Source organism: Canis lupus, chromosome 4 (genome assembly GCF_003254725.2).
Source record: "Canis lupus dingo isolate Sandy chromosome 4, ASM325472v2, whole genome shotgun sequence".
Lineage (NCBI taxonomy): Eukaryota > Metazoa > Chordata > Mammalia > Carnivora > Canidae > Canis > Canis lupus.
Window position 1 is genome coordinate 3,726,353 of NC_064246.1, and position 15,246 is coordinate 3,741,598.

The following is a 15,246-nucleotide window of genomic DNA, read 5'->3' on the forward strand; positions in this document are numbered from 1 at the left end:
GATAACTCATGTGAATCAAATAGTGTATGCCCAGCAGGCAAACAGGCAGCCCCTAGGAATTGCAAAGTAGTTCTCTTTTGTCTTTCCATCTCACATTAAATATTTTGAATTTTGAAGAAGAGGAAGTTACAAGTAGATGGTCAAGTATTAAAAATAGACATGTAGGGACGCCTGGGTGGCTCAGCGGTTGAGCGTCTGTATACAAAGACCTGATAAAATTGAAGATCACAAGAACAGAATGTAATAGTCCTGAGAAACCCAAAGTTTATTACATCACAGAAAACAATGTGATAAAGAAATTTATCTTGGGAAAGCCTTCCTTTGGGGTTTCTGATCTTTATGTAAATACTGAACAATAAAAATGTAACAAAGGGAAAAAAGGAGTAACAAGAGTTGTCACCATTAATGTAAAGTTTGTAACCTACCATGTTAAAGGATAAAGTGCTGGGGTCCGTGTCTTCCACTGGCTCCTTTGCCATATGATCTGTTAAAACACACACACACACACACACAAAACAAATGGAGGGTATTTTCTTTAATTTAAGAGCACAAATGTGTCCTTTGAATTGTCTTTGGATCAACGCAAGCTACCTTAGTCAGGCTTGAGAAAAACTTACCTTCAATCATTACAAGAAACAAAATAGGAAGGAATGGGGTCAGATCACATCAAGAAAGAGGTTAAAACAAACTTTATTTTAAAAAATACCATATTTGGGATGCCTGGGTGGCTCAGTGGTTGAGGCTCTGCCTTCAGCTCAGGTCATGGTCCCATGGTCCTGGGATTAAGTCCCTCATCGGGCTCCCTGCATGGAGCCTGCTTCTCCCTCTTCTGCCTCCCCCCCCCCCCCTCTGTGTGTGTCCCTCATGAATAAATAAATAAAATCTTTAAAATAAAAAATAAAAATAAACACCACCATATTTTAAACAGTTTACTTGTAGAGATCCACAAACACTCGGAGTTACAGGTAACCATGAGTTATGTACACATGGTTCCCATGACTCTCTGGCATAATTTAACTTTGAACAAGAATGACATGATCCTGACTTCTTCTCCTGTATTTCTTACTCTTCTGTAATGCAATTTTGTCATTTTAAAATATTCAGCTTCTGGCTGTGGTTCAGATAATTAATAAGTCAGCAACCTCCCAGGAACATTATCGAACAAAGTGATATTGATTTCCCAAGATTTTTGACTCTTTATTTACCACTTGTTGAATTTAAGGAATTGAATGAGGAAAACCAGAAAAAGGTATAGGCCTTGGTCGAGGCCACCACTAGATGTTAAGAATTTGTTCAAATTAGGAAAAAGCTCCCCTTCTCCAAGACCATTGGCCAGACATCTGCCAGAAAACTATGTGAATAAAATCACATTGGTTTGAGTGAGGTCCTGTAGATTTGTGCAGTGCACACCCAAAAAACCCTAAGCAGAAGCCTTAAACCAGCCAAAAGCCAACTTAAGTGGAATTAAGTATACACCATGGACCAGGCCCAGGAAATGCCTTTGGGGATCCAAAAGAGCATAGCAAAATGATTTATTGAGATATCAGCTTGTGTTTGTTCTCCCTAAATATCTCCCTTCTAGAATGTGTCTGGGCTTTTCACATATCTTTGCCTGAGAAATGCTGACAATGCCCAAAGGAGAAGCCGTGTTAAGGGAGCATCTCTCTACATGTTTGTTTTATGATGGCCTAGTCACTGAAGAGATTAAATGAGGTGGCCCAGGGGAATGGGGGCAAATGGAGACAGCCTTCTGTCAGCGTCCTCCCATGGAGCGGGGGACAGATGTCTGCATCTGCCCGAGTGGGGACTGTGCCCCGGTCCCTGGCAGAGTCCCAGAGATAGCTAGGCCACAGCTGGGGATGCATGAAGGGGACTTCCCAGCCCTGGCAGAGACACCGTGATTTGTGTCTGGCACAGAAGCAGATGCTGCTGGACCTCAAGGGTCTTCTAAGGCTCAGACCCTGAGACCATCGATGCTAATCCACGGCTCCTCCCAGCACCATGTCATCTTCTCAGATTCCTCTGTGACCCCAAGGAGGGGGCTAGGGCCCCAGCCCACTGGAATACAGACTTAATATAGATTTCAATCCCTATAAAGAAAGGAAGAACCACCAGTGTTGCTAATTCCACCCTTAGTTTGCAGGACTTCTGTGGCCCGAGTAATAGGTGATTATAACACAGAGCACACTCGGTGTTAAGTAACGGCAGTGCAGAGTGATGTGGAAAGGAGAGGAAGAGCAACAGGCCCAGCCTGGGGTGCACCGAGGGGAGAGGGTGAGAGCGGGGGGAGGGAAGAGCCTGCAGGGGAAATGACAGCTGAGCCTGGAAGATGAGCTGAAGTTAGCCAGGAGAAGTGGTCGGGGAGGGAAAAGCATTCTCAGTAGAGGGAACAGCATGGGCTGTTGATGAGTGATGAGAAAGAACAGAGCATGTTCGTGTATTCCAGATATGTCCAGCCAGAGGCACCGAGCTTGGCTTTTGAGACTTTTCCTTTCCATCTTTCTTGTTCTGGTCCCTGGCTGGGGAGAGGGTGATAGGAGCTGCCTCAAGTGCCTTCCTCCCACCTCTCCTATCACAGCCTTGTCCCAATAATTCCATTTCCACTAAAGTGTACCTGGGTGATAATACCCACCAGGGGTGCGGTATATCAGCGATACCAACAATGGAATTTCAGGTCCATCGGCTGTGCAGGACTTGGGGAGCTGGGGTATGAGTGGCAGGGGGTTTCTAAACCACCCACTGTATCTGTGACAAGTTCATTCTGTTTCCTACAGAATTAGCATGAGAGGAAGGAAATGGAGCATGTGACTGGGAAAGCAGCAGTGAGGGCACTAACAACACAGTCAAAAGGAAGGCAGGGTGGGCTTGGTTGCAGAAGGCCTTGGCTTTCTGCGCCATGCCAGCAGAGCGCAGTGGCCCAGCCTTGAACAGGGCCAGTGGTGTGACCTTGGACTGACTTCACTGCTTGCTGCCTCGGGCTCCTTCCTCCATAACCTGTAGTCTGGGGGGTCCCGGGTGATGGACATTCTGGTCAGGCCTGTGGTGGGACCCCCTGGGTTGCAGGAGCCTCCTTGCCCCTCAGAACCTGACCACACTCTGGGTCACACCTGAGCAAGACTCAGAGGGCTGTGAGGGGAACAGGAAGAGCCAGGAGACAACAACACATGCCTGCAGGCCCAACATCTCTTGCTTTGGTCTGAACTCTCTGATTATAAATGAAACTTATGATGGGAAGGGCACAACGAAGGTAGGGTTTTTTCATTTTCAGAGGCACAGATGCCAAGCAACAGAGCAATCATGAAAGGCGATGTGTTGGGAACCAGCAGTAGAGACACTTTCAGGGCTCTTTCCACCTTCACTGGAGCATCTGATATAGATCAGGCCTTGGAGGAAGTTCTTCCATGTGCAACATTGCCAAGTTCACTCACAGACCCAGGTGCACGTGGCACCAGGCATGCTCTGCCTGACATTGTACCTTCCTCTGCCCAAGAGGTTCTTGTGCTTCACCTTCAACTACCTTTGTTTGCAAGGCCTGGACTGTCATGTGCCAAAGAGAGCATCTGGAGGGGGGCTAATCCTGGTTATTTGACATTGGTCTGGGAGTAGGAGGTTGTCCTAAAGGATTTCTAAGAGCTCTTGGAGCTGCATGTTGACAATATTATGAAGTGTTTTTACAGGCCCCAGGGAACAGCAGGCAGGGCCCCCAGGGAAGGTTCTGATATCAGAGGAGACATGAGGCACAGGAAGAGTCAAGACAGGAAGGGGGACTGTGTGAGTTCAGGTCAGGGCCACATGGGGACCATCCTCTGGCCCTCAGCAATAGCCCTACAGTCTCCAGCAGTGCTTTCTTCCCAGAGCCACTTCCACTCTCCTGGATCGGAGACTCTATGGCAGGCACAGTCCACCCCCCATTAGCTGGCTACCGACCAAAACTGATGGCAGTGAGAATGATGTTTAATTTATATGAACATCTTCCAGAGAGTTCTCAAAAGACAGGAGACAGGAGAGAGTGCATGGTGATCTAACATAGCATGGCCCTTAGCGAGGGCACCTAGCCTTGCTCTCAGAGACTGCGCATGAGAGCAAGCTAGGCAGGCTGCACAATCATTTGCTTCTCTGGGCCTCATACCTCTAATCTGCAATATTCAGAGGTGAACAGAGAGACTCCACATGTCCTTCCAGCTTTGAAGGTCCATGAATGGTGAGAAGCAGTGGCCCCATAGGCAAAAGTCACTATGATATAGGAAGCTGTGCTCCACAGCACCTGCATCTGAAATTCCACTAGAGCTCCCACTAACCTAGTGCCCAGCCTGTGCTTGTTTTCGACTACTTTCAGGGTTCTAGAAGTTCATGCACTGACCACCTACCTGACAGTGGGGGAATCTCAATGTCCAGATTTTCCCTTTTTATAAGGATGTCAGTTATATGAGATTAGGACCCACTCTAATGACCTCATTTTAACCAATTACAATTGGTTACAATTGTAAAACCAATTACATCTGCAAAGGCTCTAGTTCCAAATAAGTTCACATTCTGAGGTCCTGGAGATTAGAATGGCAACAAGGTTTTGGGGAAAATGCAGTTCAGTCCAAAACAGTCCACTCTCTGGCCCCCCAAATTCATGTCCTTCCCACGTACAAAATACATTCACCCAAACATCCCCCAAAGCACCAGTCACTGCAACAACAACTCTAAATCCAAAAGCTCATCCGTACTCATTTACCCAAGGACCCACATCTCAGCCATGGAGTCAGAACTGCAGACCACATCCCACGGCTCCTCCAGAAGCAACAATCACATACTGTTTGCAACGCACACCCTGGTGATGTGCCCAGCCACTGTACTGTTAAGTCCTGACAGCTCCCTTCATTAGTCATGGCAGAGGAGGGCCAATGGTTCCTAGAGACAGCTTCTCAGGTGAAGTTCAAAGGTGGCTGCTAAGGATGTTCCCTCAAACAAAGAGGGAAGTGTGTCAGAGCTTTCTGCCTTTCCCGGGCACCAGGAGCCAAGACAGAGAGGCTTGTGGACTTTCTAGTGAAAAATTCAAGCCAAGTCTTCCGACTTGGGATTTCAGAGTTCACTTATTTTTCATTCATGATGATGATGATGATTTTTTTTTTTGTGTGTGTAATAGCTTTTCTTTTGACCTATAGCCATCTTCATGCCTAGTTCTGAAGAGGTCCTCAAGTCCTGACCATATTCAGGATTCCCAAAAGCTCCCAGAGCAGCAAGGCTGCATGAAGGTGCTGACACACGGCTCAATTTCTCTTCTTCCCTGATTCTGCAGGAAATGCCCACCCAAGAGTAACTTCCTTGGAGGGTGGCCAAGCATTCAATGGGGCTCAGGCCTACAGAGGAGATGGAATGAAGAGGGTCCAGGGAAGGGGATGAGCTGGGAGAGAAAGGGGACACAGGGACAGACAAAAGAGGAGATTCAGATGAGGGGAATAACTAGGAGAGAGAGAGAAAAATCTAGAACACAGGCATATAAGAAAGGAAGTGGGCACTGAGAAACCCCACAGGCAGGGCAGGAGAGAGGGAAAGAGCTTGTGCGTCTCTGGTGCATCTGAAGAAGAGCTGACTGTCAAACAGAGCGCTCCTTGAAGCAGTTCACTCTTCAGGCCTGCATTCTGCTCCCAGTGCTATTGGGGCTTGCCAGAAGGGCAGGTGGCCACCTGAGACCCACCTTAGCCAAGAGGAGGGCTAGGCGGGGTGGGGAGAGAGAAGATGCCACCCAGCTCTGTCCTGAGCTACTCCTAGCCAGTGGCCTTGCTACAAGGTACACAAGGGACCCCAGAACAGAGGCAGGACACATGACCAAAAGCTAGTGGCCCTGGACACGCAGCTCATTGCAATGAATCACAATACCTCAACCCAGGCTTTCAAAGCCTCTGTCTTCGTTCCAGGCTTTAACATCTGTATGAACATGAGACAGATTTGACTCTTCTCCGACAGACAATTCTGACTCATCTGGTGTTAGATTTTTATTAGTGACAGAGATAGAGTAAGATAGCTGTGCTGTAACCAGCATGACTATTTTCCATGTGATCCCAACAGCCTTATAAATTTTCTTTTCTTTTTTTTTTCCTTATAAATTTTCTTAGGATAAAATGTCATCTTCTTACATTAAACTCATAATGTGGTATAATTGTATATACACACCTTTGTCATATGCTCGTGGAGATACGTCTTTTTTTTTTTTTTAACTTTACAAGGTAAAGTCAGTGAACACGTCTAACTTGACAAGTAAGTTTCTAAAGTGTCAATACAAGAAAAGCTTTTTCTGCTGACAGTTTGAAATGGATGTGGTTCAGTTTTATTCTTTCACTCGTTTGGTGAGGTGAGCAATAGTTACAGGGCTTACTATGATGAGTGCTGTGCCAGGTGTTCTAAGCTAAACAGACGTGCACTCTGAGAGCTTCCAGGCTAACAGGGGAGAGACATTAGTGACACAACCAGCTAGAAATGGAGGCTGGTGCTAGAAAGGAAAGAACAGGGCACATGGAATGTGTACTGTGGGGCTTTTGAGCTGAGATCTGAAGAATAAGGAGGAGGTAAGTGGAGTGGGAGAAGGGGCGAAGAAGGTCTTCCAAGCAATGGGAATCACTTGTGCAAAGGCTCTTAAGCAGGAGGGCTCTCAGGGGGGGAAAGGCGGCAGTGTGGGTAAAGTGCAGAGAGACAGGGACAGAGCATCAGTCAGGTGGAGGGGTAGGTAGAGAGGGAGAAACTGAGGATGGAAACTCTAAGGACTGAGAATTTATTAGATAGTCCATGCAGGTTTCTAAGTGGACAAATGACAGGAACTGATTTGTCTTTGAAAGGCCACTCTGGCGAAGCCATTGGTAAAAGGCAAGTGCAGGTGTGAACACACGAGGTGGGAGGTGAGTGTAGGAAATTAGGGGAGAGAGTATGGTAACTTGGTCAGGGTTGTACAAGTAAAAATTGCCTTTAGTGGGTTCCACAAATTAGTACCATCTGGGGCTTAGTTACAGCAATGGAAGGGGTAGGTGGGTGTGTGCTGGGGGGTTCCAGAAATTCCATGAGAAAGGGAAGGAAATTTAGATTTTTTTTTTAATGGAGGAGCGCTCACCTTATTGATAGAATTCCAGAGTGGGAATGGACATGAGGACCTCTTTGAGACGTCTGAATACGTTCAACATATTCAGACATCTTTACCTCGCCTTTTGGAGGCCTCTTCCCTCTTTGGAGCCAAAAAGATTTCACCTGCAGATTTGAGTTCTCTATCTTAAAGTCAAGAAGACAGATTCCTCCTGAAGGACACCCTCCTATCAGCACCCCCTCTTATTGTGCCTCTCTTGCTGGGATCCCCAAGACCTTTTGTTCCAAGTTGTGAGCATCTATTTTTGGCTAGACTGGGTGGGGCCAACCAAGAACACCATCATGGGAAATCTAGATCTTGTAGTGCTACATAAGGTCACTTAGGACCATACTAGCTGCCCTGGTAGCCTCTCCACACTATGACTCACTGAAGCTTTTTATACATTGTGTCACTATTAAGCTATAGTTCTTCAGTCTCATCTTCTCTGCTGCTATTAATTTTTAGGGACCCAAGCAGATTTTATACTTGCCCCCATTCAGTGGGTCCCCACATGCCCAAGATCACCATGATCATTGAATGAGATCTGAGACCACTGTTGGTAACATCAGGCCTAAAACCTCTTGGCACCTCATCCATTAGGTTCTTGGAAGAGGATGTGGAGGTGAGTGGGAGGATTTCTCCTTTTACCACCCTTTCTATTTTTCCAAATAATGGACACGGGGGGAGATGGAAAGGTTGGCCAGACAATTTAATAGTTTCCATCTCCCATCGATAAAATGTTTACCATTCCCCACTTGAATTAGAATGTAATTCTTTCTTTAAAATCTCTGGGACACTCTCCCAATCCCAGCACACTAGGATGCCAATTTAGCTGTCTTCTGACTCACCTCCAGATACTCTCTCCTCCTAACTGCTCAAGCCACAGATTAATAATGGAGTGCTCAAGCTCTGCCCCTACCCAAACCCAAGCAACAAAACAGGACACACGTTTATCTAAGCAGTTACACGCGATTCTGTATCTGTATATATGGTCTCTCCCTAGTCTTTCCAACTTCAGCGAAACAACAAAAAGCCCCCGTATGCTCTGGGGGATATATCATTCATTCATTTGTGTGTTCAACAGTCACCGGGGATCCGGGCCAAGGCTGCGGGGGGCCGGGGGGGGGGGGCGGGTAGCAAGGACAGAGAAATCCTGGAAGATGAAGTCTCAGGAGGTTCGTAACCCAAGAGAGTAAAGACAAATCTAGATTCTGGCCTCAGGCACACATACTATTTTAAGTCAAGGAAAGAACTAGAGGCCGTTTTGGTTAAAAAGTTCTCTGCAGGGGGATCCCTGGGTGGTGCAGCGGTTTGGCGCCTGCCTTTGGCCCAGGGCGCGAGCCTGGAGACCCGGGATCGAATCCCACGTCGGGCTCCCGGTGCATGGAGCCTGCTTCTCCCTCTGCCTGTGTCTCTGCCTCTCTCTCTCTCTCTCTGTGTGTGTGACTATCATAAATAAATAAAAATTAAAAAAAAGAAGTTCTCTCCAGGTGGGATCCCACAGATCCCACAGGTGGGGATTAGGCTCTCGGGTCCGTGTATACCAGCTTTTATGAAATAGCCCTGAGGGTCAATATACAGAACAAAAGCATTTAAGAAAAGTAGAAATGAGGAGTGAAGAGGAGACCGGAGGAGGCACGTGAGTGGGGAGAGAGAAGGGCCGCGGAGGAAACACCGAAACCCGCTCCTTGCGCTCTCCGAGAGGCGGGTTTCAAGCTGGGACCCCGAGTCCAGAACAAAAGCGGCGCGGCCGCCGCGCGGGACGAGGAGGGAGGGGGCGCCCCTGGCGCGCGTGGGGGTGCGGAGGGCCCGGGGCCTGCCCGCCCGCGGGGACCCGCAGCCGCTGGGGGGGGGGAGGGAAGGGGGGGCTCGCGGTGCGCCCTCGGGGCCCCGGCGCCGCCGCCCTCCCGGTCCCCGGGCCGACCCCGCGCGGACCCGGCGGCGGCACCCAGCCCCCGGGCGGTCCCCGGGCGGTCCCCAGGTGGCCCCGGCGGGCGCGGGGGGCTCGGACGGGACAGGCCGGCCAGCCCGCGGCCCGCGGAGGGCCCGGCGGCGTCACTTTACCTGCGCGCACGGGGTGGTCCGGAGAAGCCATGGGCAGGCAGGCGCTGACGGGCGCCCGGCGGGGCTGCGCGGCCTCGGGCCCGGGCGGGGGCGAGCACGGGGGGCCCCGCGGTGCCCACGCGCCCGAGACTGCGCCGCCGCCTCCTGCCGGGCTCTCCGCCGCCGCCTCGCGCGCTCACTTCCTGCCTCGGCAATTAGCGGAGCCCCGCGTGGGCGAGGCCGCCTCCCTCGCTCGCTGCCCAGGCGGGGGCGGGGGCGGGGGCGGGGGCGGGGGCCGGGCCGGGGCGCGGGGAGGGGCCCCGAGGCGCCCGCAGCTGGCGTAGCGGTGGCCCCGACGGCCGGGTCCCGGGGGCCTGGCTGCGGCGCCTTCCCGCGGTCTGCGGCTGAAGCGCCTCGCCCAGCTCGGGCCGACCGTGCAGCGGCGGGACGGCGCACCGCAGGGCTTCCGACCCGGATTTCTCTGCGGCACTCGTAACTGCATGACCTCCAGGGCCAGGTGCTGCACAAAGGGAGCGGAAAGGGGACGGCTGATAGACATCCGGACAGCCATTCTAGGAAAGCAGTTTGGGGTTCTCTCGAAAACGCGGAATTGGTCCTTAAAAGCAAAGCTCGACAGTTCCCTTGAGCTGGAAAAGGATTATGCGCCGCTTACTTAAGTGAGCACAGATTGGAATCGTTGACCAAGAATATATTTAAAATAGATCTATTTTAACTAAACTCATCATCAGTCAGAAATCCATTACACAAAGGTTACAGGCAGTTTGAATTTAATAGCACTCTCTTCAGGGTTTTGAATAATCCATGTTTGCCTCGGCATATGAGAAAGGAAAGACAGATTGGTTTGAAATTGGTTTGTAAGTTAGTATAATAGCCTTTAGTGCACGGTATCAGCAGTTTGTCATAAAGGAGCAGCCTCCAGCTAAAAACTCAGTTTTGAAAAATGCAGAAAAGCAGCAAATGTCTACATACCCTCTTGATGACCAGAGGCTTGCTTGGTGCCTCTCACCATCTGCTTAGTAGTCCTGAGGCCCATAGCACTCTCTGGATTAGGGTCTTATTCTCTGGAACATGCCACGGAAGAAATAACAGGCTCAGAAAAGAGGGTCCTGCTAGTGTCTGAAGAGAGCACAACCTTCTAGGTGAAGCTTTCTGGGGAATTTGTAAGTGGGAGGATAAACTTCCCTTTAGTCTGCTTCTGATAGGAGGGGAATTTTTTTTTTTAAGAGTATTTTCTCTTAGAATCTATTTTGAGGTTTGGTTTGTGGTTCTTTCTGACTTCTCATGAAGAAGTTGGTTGTCAGGAACCACATATCAAGTTGAGCTATCTTGTTAGCAACACAAGCCCAAGCATTGCTATAATGCTGGTTTGCTTTTCAAAACCATGAACTGTAATTCATCTTTGTATCATTCTTTATTAGAGCAAATAGAAGGTAGGTGGCAGAAATGAACTTTTGGTTTGATTTTTTTACATGGAAGATTGACTAGGGACATTCAGTTTCCCTGTACATCCTATTCTACGAATTGCAACCATAACCCATCATTATCTTTATTGTTGTCATGTGCTTTGTGAACTATAAAGTGTACACTACGAATGGGAGCTTTTTAAAAAATAATTTATGAAAAACTAATTAAAAAATTTTATCCACCAGAGTCCCCAAAGGATTCCCCTACAAACTATCTGTGGTTACATTATGTCATTCTGCTTTTGTTTCTATTGCTGCCCAAGCAGTGTTTTAAAACACTCTTTAAAATGGGTATTTTTGACATTTCCTGATAGCACCTATATACTCATGAATTCAGAATCATAATAAGTGAGGATAGTGGAATTGGTGATCATGGAGTCAAACATGCTGGGTTTGACTCAGGGGCCTGTCACTGTGAGTGTGGGTTGCTTGCTAAACTCTGAATGTGTAAGAATTTGCAGGATTGTGATACTTCACTGGAATAATGTGTGTGTGTGTGTGTGTGTGTGTAATATATATAATATACCATCTCCCTTCCTGCCTTCATTCTATCCTTGGAGTTTCATCTATTGGAAGAAGTTTGTATTGCCTTTGTTCCAAGAAATGAAAAGATATTTATTACAATGTTCATCCATAGCATGGATCAATGCATGGAGTGACAGTATTAACATACTTTTTGAACTGCCCATTGCCCCCCAAGGACCAAACAAAATGTCGAGCCCTGGAGAAACCAAAGTGAGAAGTCCTCAACTTTTAGGAGTTTGTGGTCAGGAAAGATTTGCAAATACCTTTCACTGTAGAACCAGGGTAATGAATGTTTAAACCAGGAAGAGAAGACAACCAGATGGAACAATGGAAAAAAGACACTGATGATGTAGGAAGCCATTTGGCTGGGTGGTGACCACTCTCAAACTGACAATTTGCCATGAAAACTTCCAGGCAAATTTGAGATCTTTATTCATGATAATATGGCTACAGCCTCCAGTAAAAAACAACAACAACAACAACAAAACTGTTGGTCTTGTGTCTTTTTTTTTTTTAAGATTTTATTTATTTACTCATGAGAGACATAGAGAGAGAGAGGCAGAGACACAGGCAAAGAGAGGAGAAGCAGGCTCCATGCAAGGAGCCTGACATGGGACTTGATCCCAGGATTTGGGATCAGGCCCTGAGTCAAAGGCAGATGCTCAACCACTGAGCCACCCAGGCGTCCCATGTCTTTTCATAGATAATCACCGTTATAAAAAATGTTATCTTTAAATGGGGAAAACAGCAGATCAAAATATATTTTATTTGATTCATCACTGAATATGTTGTTTTTGTTTATTTTACACTGTTCTGGTTAAGTGTTACTTAAATCTATGCAATCTGAGATAAGAAGTTATATTATTGAGGGTATGTACGTTGTGTACAAACAAATCCAGCAAACTGGGCTCCCGGACAGGGAGGGTCTGATCTATATAAAAGTGGCTAGAGCTGTAATGGCAGTGCATGCATTTGTGGCCATAGAAGGAGGCCTATACTACTACTGAGTGAGCCAGTGAGTCTAGGGGATGTGTGAGGCCTTTGCTGGGTCAGCTGGGAGATGGATCTCTAAAAACTAGCCCAAGATCACACCACTTGTGCGTCGTGGAAGAAAAGAGCAGAATGACATGTCTGCCAGGATGCACATCGTAGAGAGCCTTGAATGCCAGACAAAAGCATTTGAGACTATTTTTCAGGCAACCGGAAGCCAGGAAGCTAGTTTGGAAAAGCAGCGTGTGAAAATTGGTGTTTTTGGAGGATTAGTCTGGCAGCTGTGTGTAGGATAGGATGGAGAAAGGAGAGAACACAATCCTTGAGCGCATTTAATCTTTACAATGCACTGTAATTTATTAGAGTTGAATTTGTATCCTTGTCCAAATGTGAGGGAAACTCATATCTGAGAACTCTACATGTTCTTTTGTTGCCTTTTTAAGCATTCATTGTCTCATACAAAATGATGGGTTTACAAATTTGCAGATGTGCATTAAAATGATGTATTCCAAAATGTTAACGGGGACTAAACAGATGTAAGTAAAATATTATCATTTTTTACTGATTTGAAGACTATTTGACAAGGGGCATAGCATTCTGGTGCATATATTTAAATATGCATAATTCTTACTTTCCTCTACTCACTTATACAAAAGCCCTTTAACATATAGGAGATTAAATCTCCCTTGCCTACTCCTACCAGCTTACTTTGAATTATTTACCATTCAGAAGCATGGTAAATAAAACCACGATTTTTGTGCTGTGTTTGCTTTTCCACAAAGAGAATCGCACAGAGTGGGTGATTCTCATAAGAATCAGCATCCTAAAAACACTTTCGATGCCATGGGTAGGGAGAGGGAGGTACAGAGAGGTAAGGAGACAGAGCTTTCTAATGAGCACTTTATTCAGGAATCTTCCTCCAGCCTCAGGATCTCACCACTCACAAATGTGGGCTGGTGCCTTGATCCTAGTGCCATCATGCTTAGCATCTTCCAGCTGCTTTCTTAATGAAGCTCTATGTAACAATTTATTTCTTGCTCCAGATTTTGAGAGAAAATCTGTTCAGAGGGATTAACTTTATATATTAAAACCTGAAACCCAGGTAATTAAAGTCAGCTAGAGGAGATTTTATCGTTTCCACTGTTAGGAGAAGAAAACCTGGTGTTATCAGTGACCACATAAAACATGTACAGTTTTTTTTTTGTTTTTGAGTAGGTGCAAAGCTTTTATTACTGCTATTACATACAAGCCTAGAAATGGTCTGTTCCCAATGAAAAATACCACCTTTTCTACACTTATGCAAGTTGTAAAACCTCTCTCTTTCTCTGCCAGAATTGTTCCAATAAGTCCTTTATGTCTGGTGACCCGTCAACTACACATAGTGTAGTTTCTGAGCTTCCTTAGTTTGCTGTTACACCCCAGAGTTTAGTTTCCTATGTTGCATACCCCCAGAATGTGGAACATAGGCTCAAGTAGTTGACCCAGGAATCTACAAAATCATCTGTCATTAAATAAATCATTTTAACAACTTGTCATTTAGAATTTATTCTGAGCTGAGACAAGAAGGTGGGCTTAGATCTAGATGAGTCAACTGAGATACTATTAGAACTAGTAAGCAAGTTTAGCTTGGAGGAGAGATAAAGCTCAATGTATAGAACCCCAACAGCTTTTTTATAGACCAACAATAACCAACAATGGGAAAGCAATCCCATTTACAGTAGCAAATAAAGTTATAAAGTTACTGGGGACAAATTCAATAAAACTGTGTTTAAAAATTGCAAGAACTGAGGCACTTGGGTGGCATAGTTGGTCAAGTGCATGACTCTTGGTTTTTGGCTCCAATGGAGGTCATGAGATTGAGCCCCATGTCAGGCTCCACACTCAGCACAGACTCTGCTTGGGACATTCTTTCCCGCTCTCTCTGCACCCCTCCTAATATAATAAATAAATCTTTAAAAACTTGTAAGAATTACAAAGCTTTCCTGAAAGACATAAAAAGTAAATCTGACTACATAGAGAGCTAGACCAGGTTAATAGATAAGAAGCCTCAATATTGTCAAGACACTCATGATTCCTTATTAATCTATGGAGTTAATAAAACCCAATCAAGCTAATAAGATTTTCTTAGAATATGAAACTGGTTGCAAATTTATATAGAAGGGTAAATTCAAGATAATTTTGAGAAAGAGCAACAAAGAGAGGAAATTTGCCCTACAAGATAGCAAGATATTATAAAGCAACAGTAATTAAAACAGTATAAAGAAAAATGAATGAGGATATAAAAATAATTCAAGCAGAGATTCTTGTATCTTTTGGGAATTTGCTATATGGTAGACATTTGAATGGTGAGGGGCCCCTGGGTGGCTCAGTCAGTTAGCATCCAACTCTTGATTTCTGCTCAGGTCATATCTCAGGGTTTGTGGGGTCAAGCCCTGAGTCAGGCTCCAGGCTCAAGAGTAGTCTGCTTGGGTTTCTCTCCCTATTCTCCTTCCCCTACTTACAAGTTCTGTCTCTCTCTCTCAAATCACCTTAAAAAAAAAAAATATATATATATAGTATAAAGATTGACAGTTCAAAAATAGCATTGAGATATTTTTCTACTTAGATGAACAATACAATTTATATCCCTGCCTCACCTTATACACAAAAGTAAGGGCAGCCCCAGTGGCACAGCAGTTTAGCATCGCCTGCAGCCCAGGGTGTGATCCCGGAGATCTAGGATCGAGTCCCACGTTGGGCTCCCTGCATGGAGCCTGCTTCTCTCTCTACCTGTGTCTCTGCCTCTCTCTCTCTCTCTCTCTCTCTGTGTGTGTCTCTCTCATGAATAAACAAATAAAACCTTTAAAAAAAAACAAAAAACAAAAACAAAAAACAAAAGTAAGCTTCAAATACATTAGATATCTAACTCTAAAGCATTTAACTTTAAAATTACTAAGAAAGACTATAAGAGAGAATGTCTTAATAACTTCAGTTGCAGGAAAGGCTTTCTTTTTTTAAAGATTTATTTGTTTATTTTAGAAAGAGAGAGAGAGTGGGGTGGGTAAGGAAGGGCAGAGGCAGAAGCAGAGGCAGAGAGAGAGTCTTAAGCAGCTCCATCCTGAGTGC

At 46.0% G+C, this 15,246-nt stretch overlaps 1 protein-coding gene across 2 annotated transcripts in view; it reads right to left on the reverse strand.

Moving 5' to 3' along the window:
* EDARADD (EDAR associated death domain) overlaps positions 1-15,246 on the reverse strand; it is a 149,841-nt gene that overhangs the window by 50,884 nt on the left and 83,711 nt on the right. The window contains exons 1-2 of one of the 2 annotated variants that reach the window (XM_025448530.3): positions 9,164-9,304; positions 426-484 (exon numbers count right to left, since the gene is read on the reverse strand). In XM_025448530.3, coding sequence (XP_025304315.1) covers positions 426-484; positions 9,164-9,194 — 90 coding nt within the window. In that variant the 5' untranslated portion in view covers positions 9,195-9,304. Of the gene's footprint in view, positions 1-425; positions 485-9,163; positions 9,305-15,246 lie in introns of those variants that run through there. The other variant, XM_049108746.1, reaches the window with a different exon arrangement.